At 46.3% G+C, this 5053-nt stretch overlaps 1 protein-coding gene across 1 annotated transcript in view; it reads right to left on the bottom strand.

Moving 5' to 3' along the window:
* LOC119368303 overlaps nucleotides 1-3137 on the bottom strand; it is an 8463-nt gene extending 5326 nt beyond the window's left edge. Inside the window, exons 1-9 of the mRNA XM_037633597.1 lie at nucleotides 2970-3137; nucleotides 2558-2872; nucleotides 2166-2303; nucleotides 1960-2049; nucleotides 1821-1846; nucleotides 1714-1755; nucleotides 1494-1562; nucleotides 1185-1353; nucleotides 1022-1069 (exon numbers count right to left, since the gene is read on the bottom strand). Coding sequence (XP_037489494.1) covers nucleotides 1223-1353; nucleotides 1494-1562; nucleotides 1714-1755; nucleotides 1821-1846; nucleotides 1960-2049; nucleotides 2166-2303; nucleotides 2558-2872; nucleotides 2970-3130 — 972 coding nt within the window. The 5' untranslated portion in view covers nucleotides 3131-3137 and the 3' untranslated portion in view covers nucleotides 1022-1069; nucleotides 1185-1222. The remainder of the gene's footprint in view (nucleotides 1-1021; nucleotides 1070-1184; nucleotides 1354-1493; nucleotides 1563-1713; nucleotides 1756-1820; nucleotides 1847-1959; nucleotides 2050-2165; nucleotides 2304-2557; nucleotides 2873-2969) is intronic.
* Between the last annotated feature and the right edge of the window lie 1916 nt (nucleotides 3138-5053).

Below are 5053 nucleotides of genomic sequence, written 5' to 3' on the forward strand. Positions count from 1 at the left end.
GGGCGAGGGGAGGCAGGGAGGGTGGAGGGGTGCGGCGGGCAGGGTGGAGGCGCGGCGGGGTAGGGTTGGGAGGGAGGGAGGGAGGCGGCGCGGTGGCGGGGAGGCGGCGGCGCGGAACAGCGGGTGCGGCGGCGGCCTGGGTAGGCGACGGCGGCGCGGCTAGGGCTGGGGATCGAGGGTTAGGCTGATACCATGTAGAGGAATATGATGCAACTCTCAATGTATTGATAGGTGCATATGCACAAGTATATATAGTACATAGGGCAAGTCATATCCTCAACTATACACAAGAAGAAGACTTGGAGTACAAGAATACATGTGCTAAATACATATCTCAACAGGGGCTGCCCAAGCATCAATACCATTTACGATCATTAGAATAAGTATTATTAACATTCCTAAATTCAACCTGTACACATAATAATGTTCTCCTAACAGCCAACATTTCAAAATATGCCGTGAGGGTTTTAGATCAGAAATCAAGAAGCTCAACTCATCTTACTTTCCTTTTTTTATGAGATGGTGGAATAGTAGCTAGATCTATGCCATAGAAATAAGTATGTGCATGTAGCCGACAAGGTGTATCGTACGATTTACGGTACATATCCTTATCAAATCCCAGATGCAAGTGCAATCCTGCAACTATTATAGGCATAGAATACGTAGAAGAAAGAAAGCAGCTGAGAAATACAGGAGTAAAAATACTACACAGTTTCGGAACCAAGAGGTACAAAGGACAAAATTCGAAAACAAGAGGTTCAAGGACAGCATATATATCAACACACTACCTCCGTTTCAGTTTACAAGTCCTACGCATATACCTAGGTTGCCAATTTTATCATCCTAATATAAACTATATAACACAAAAATTATACCTTTTGAAAGTAGAAACTCCGAAGCTTTAAACACCCCTCTAAATGTTATTATTAGTAATGAAGTTTCTCTGACAAGTGACAGCTAAGAAGTTCAGCTATACCAATATGTGCAGATGGAAACGGTTGAGGGTGTTCAGTTTATTTACCTCCATTTGTGGCAGATGCGATCCAAGGGATTTTAATGGGCTGTGAGACTGCAGCAACTGTGAAGAATTAGAAATGATGCTTATAGCCGTCCCCTTGATTAGTTCATCTGGTGTTCTCTAACACTGAACCATTCTAGGTTTCAACGAATTCAAAATACTTCACCTGATTTTGCAGCTGATGAGCACCAAGGACAATTAGCATCACCTATGAAAACTGGAGCACCTGAAACGAATTTCGCAGACGACGACATGTAGCCAAACACTGTGTTCCAACTTCCAACTAATTAATTTACCTGCATTTGAGACTGATGAGGTCCCAGTGTTTTTCCAATCTGTGCAGTAAGAGCAGAGAAGTGGTTTGTAACAATGATGGATTAGAAAAATGAACAAGGAAAATACTCGCATCAAAGTAAGATGAGTTAGCTCAATCTTTCTTTGTAATGGTAAGACAGCTGTGAATTAATCAAATTACCTTCCTTTGCATCTGATTGAAGTGGGTTCCCTTGATGGAGCACCGGAAGTTTACCAGCTTTTAAACACTCTAAATGTTATCAAGCGAGTTTATCAGCACACAGGAACTCACAAAGTCAGAGAGATTTCGGCAAACAAAGCAACATCACAAAACTATAATATTATCAGATATGCTCTTTACAAACTTGAATTTGATTAGATGGTCAGAGACTTGTTTTTACCAATAAGATCTGCTACCCGGCCGAGTGCATCCTCGGGCAATCCTGCAATTGAAAACGTACCAAATATTAACTGCCGCACATATGCACAGGGAGGGAGATGTTCATACCATAAAGTGGGTTTGCAGAGTGCACGCTGCAAGAATCAAGCAAAATGTGTGAATGCCAAGTGAAAACTCCGAGACAGCACTGTGGAACTGAGCACCGCTTAGTCTGATGATAATTAATCAAGTTGTATCTTGTAAATACCTCCTCTTCCAGTTGAGATAGCCCTTGGCAATTGCCTCTGGCTTTGGCCGCCGGAATTGTCCCCTCCGGTGGCGCCTTGGACGAAGTGGGCTACCAAATTAAACATGGTCATGTGGGGGATGATCAGAATGACATGTGGGGTAGTTGATACTCGAACAGTAAAAGATTGGATGAATGCATGAATTGATACACAGGAACCCACGCACCCGATGGGAAGCAAGTCCTGCGGGCGACCTGGGCCGCTGGGCAATTGCAACTTGCGTCTCAACTCAGGAGTCTGGAGAGCCAAGTCATCGGCAACCCACGATGCCTTCTCCCTCACCAGTATCCAGTCCAGGGACGCCCTACAAAGACATGCATCACTCATGTGAGGCTCCGCAATGGCAAGTATCTACTCCCTCCGTTCCTAAATATTTGTCTTTCTGAAGATTTTAACAAGTGACTACATACGAGACAAAATGAGTGAATCTACACTCTAAAATAAGTCTACATACATCCGTATGTTGTGCTCATTTGAAATGCCTAGAAAGACAAATATTTCGGAACGGAGGGAGTAGAACAGTGTCTCCAAACATTATACTATCCGGTACGTACGTACCTGAATTGCGGCGAGTGGAGTGTGTATTGGAGGATGGAGTTGAGCTTGGCGTTGTGACTGGACATGCTCGTCAGGAGTTCGAGGTGGCGGTGCACGGTGCCGTTCACGAGGCCGCCCGCCGAGCACGCGGCGACGTTGGCCAGCGACCAGAGCGCGTGGAGGAAGACGAGGAGGGAACGGGTCTCGACGCCCCGGTCGAGGGCCGGCGGCAGGAAGCGCGTCATGTACTTGACGGCCTCTCTCAACTGGCCCCAGACCACCAGCTGCCGTAGATGCAGCCTGCTCATCTGCCGCACATCCGTCTCATGCACGACGCTGCATCATCGCATACATACAAGGCAGGGGTGCGTTAGCCTAGCGGCAATGAGACGAGCAAAGGTGAAACGGCGTGCGGGCGGGCAGGCGGGCGTACCTGTCGTAGGCGGCGTCGAAGCCCTGGAGCCAGAGGTAGGTGAGGAGCCGCCGGTTGCGGAGCCGCCTCACGAACGGATAGTCCTCGACCTTGCCGCTGCCGAGGCGTATCATCTCCATCGGTTTGCCGCTGACGAGGTCCGTGATCTCCATCCGCTCCATTGCGCTGGATAAAGAGACTCGCTAGGGAAGAGACAGGGGAACACGCCTACTCTATATGAAGCGACGTGCATGTGATGCGGGAACCACAACCGAGCGCTCTCGTCCCCAGTCGTCCCGCTCCCGGTGCCCACTGCCCACAGCCTTTTTTTTTTCTCTTATACCACCTTTGCCCCCTATCTTTACCGGTTTACCGTCCCGAACAAAATCCGGATTGTTCGCGTTGTAACACGATTTTTTTTTGTATATGTAATAATTATTGTGATTTACTTTTCTGTTCCAAAATAATTAAAGTTTTTTCTTTCTTTTGAAAAACTTATGATCTATTTATCTGCAATCATGGCAATACATTGAACATCAGCGTTGACCACCTATCGACGACTACAAGTACCGAAAAGAGGCGAAGGTGCGCCACCGTCGTCGTCGAAGTCGGGCAAAACTTTAATATGATGATATGTCTAAAGAAAGATATGATTGTCGAGTTATCAACATAATTAACCCAGAGAAGAACACCTGAATGGCACTCAAAAGGAATACACAAACAGACCTTTCAAAGATAGTACTTTTTTCCCAGAAGGGGGAAGTACATCTATGTATTTCCTCTTCGTATTTCTTCTTCTTCGAGGTTCAAGGTTTCTTAGGTTTTGTTTGTATTTTTACTTCTTGACTGGTGTTTCTTTGTGTAAAGGCTAGCATTCTGTTATTTTTTTAGTTTTGCCATATCGGTATGTACGTGGCTTGTACTATGATCCTTATAATATAAACAGACATATATTACCATGCAAAAAGAGTGCATTTGGCGTGTGCGTGTTCCCCTTAAGATTCATATTTTCCTTTGGCAAGCGGGAGACTTCCCGCGGCGGACCAAATTCGTAAGCGCAATGGTCCTGATTTTGTATCCTGTGTGGTGCCCTTGAGGATATTGACCACATCATTTTCAACTGCGATCTAGCCAAATTGTTCTGGAGTTGCACTCAGTCTTGGCTGGGTTTAAATTGGGCCCATGTACTTCTTTTGCTCATGTTATTGTTCTTGCTAAAACCTTATCTGGGCAACTGAGTAGGATCTTTTGGTTTGGCTTTGCAGCTTTGTCCTGGGTTCTCTGGACTACTAGGAATAACTAAGTTCTCGATTGAACATGTTTTTCCTAACAAACTTGCTGATTGTATTTATAAACTGCTTAACATTTTACGGCAGTGGAAGTCTCTGGTTAAAGTCGGCAACAAGGAGGCCACAGAGTTCCTCATTTCTCGTATCAAGACCACGACTGATGCACTTAATGAACAGAAACAGGGATCCGTCGTTGGCCTGATGCTTCTCGCAATTCTATCATTTGCTTTTTCTGTTCATAGGTAGATGGCATGTGTGCTTTTCTGTCATCTTTGACTGTAATCCTCGCTGCACGTGTAGCGGTTAAACTTATCATGTGCTACCCTCGTGTGTTTGTTTTGGATATTGCCTTGTGGTCTTGTATAAGGGAATGAAGGGAGTACATCTTTAAAAAAGGAGTATATCACTACTAGAGAAAATCATATAGACAGAATCTTACCAGTAGCGCGTGTTAAAATGAGGCGCTACTGCTAATTAGCAGTAGCGCTTCTGCCAAAACCGCGCTGCTGTTACCCCCTTAGCAGTAGCGCGGCAGGAACTGAACGCGCTACTACTATAATTGTCACACTGTTCCCGACGTGCTATGTATAGTAGTAGCGCCCTTTTAGAAACGGCGCTACTACTACCGATTTTAGCAGCAGCGCGTTTTCCCCTCCCACGCTACTGTTAAATCTATTCTCACCTAACCCCCCGCGCGGCCTGATTCCCTCCTGAGATCTTCCACCCCCAATTCACCACTCTCTTCTCCCCCTCGTCGCCTCCGCCTCGCCGCCGTCTCCCCCGACCCCGCCTCGCGACCGTCTCCCCCGACCCCGC

The sequence above is a fragment of the Triticum dicoccoides genome, chromosome 2B, assembly GCF_002162155.2.
Source record: "Triticum dicoccoides isolate Atlit2015 ecotype Zavitan chromosome 2B, WEW_v2.0, whole genome shotgun sequence".
NCBI lineage: Eukaryota > Viridiplantae > Streptophyta > Magnoliopsida > Poales > Poaceae > Triticum > Triticum dicoccoides.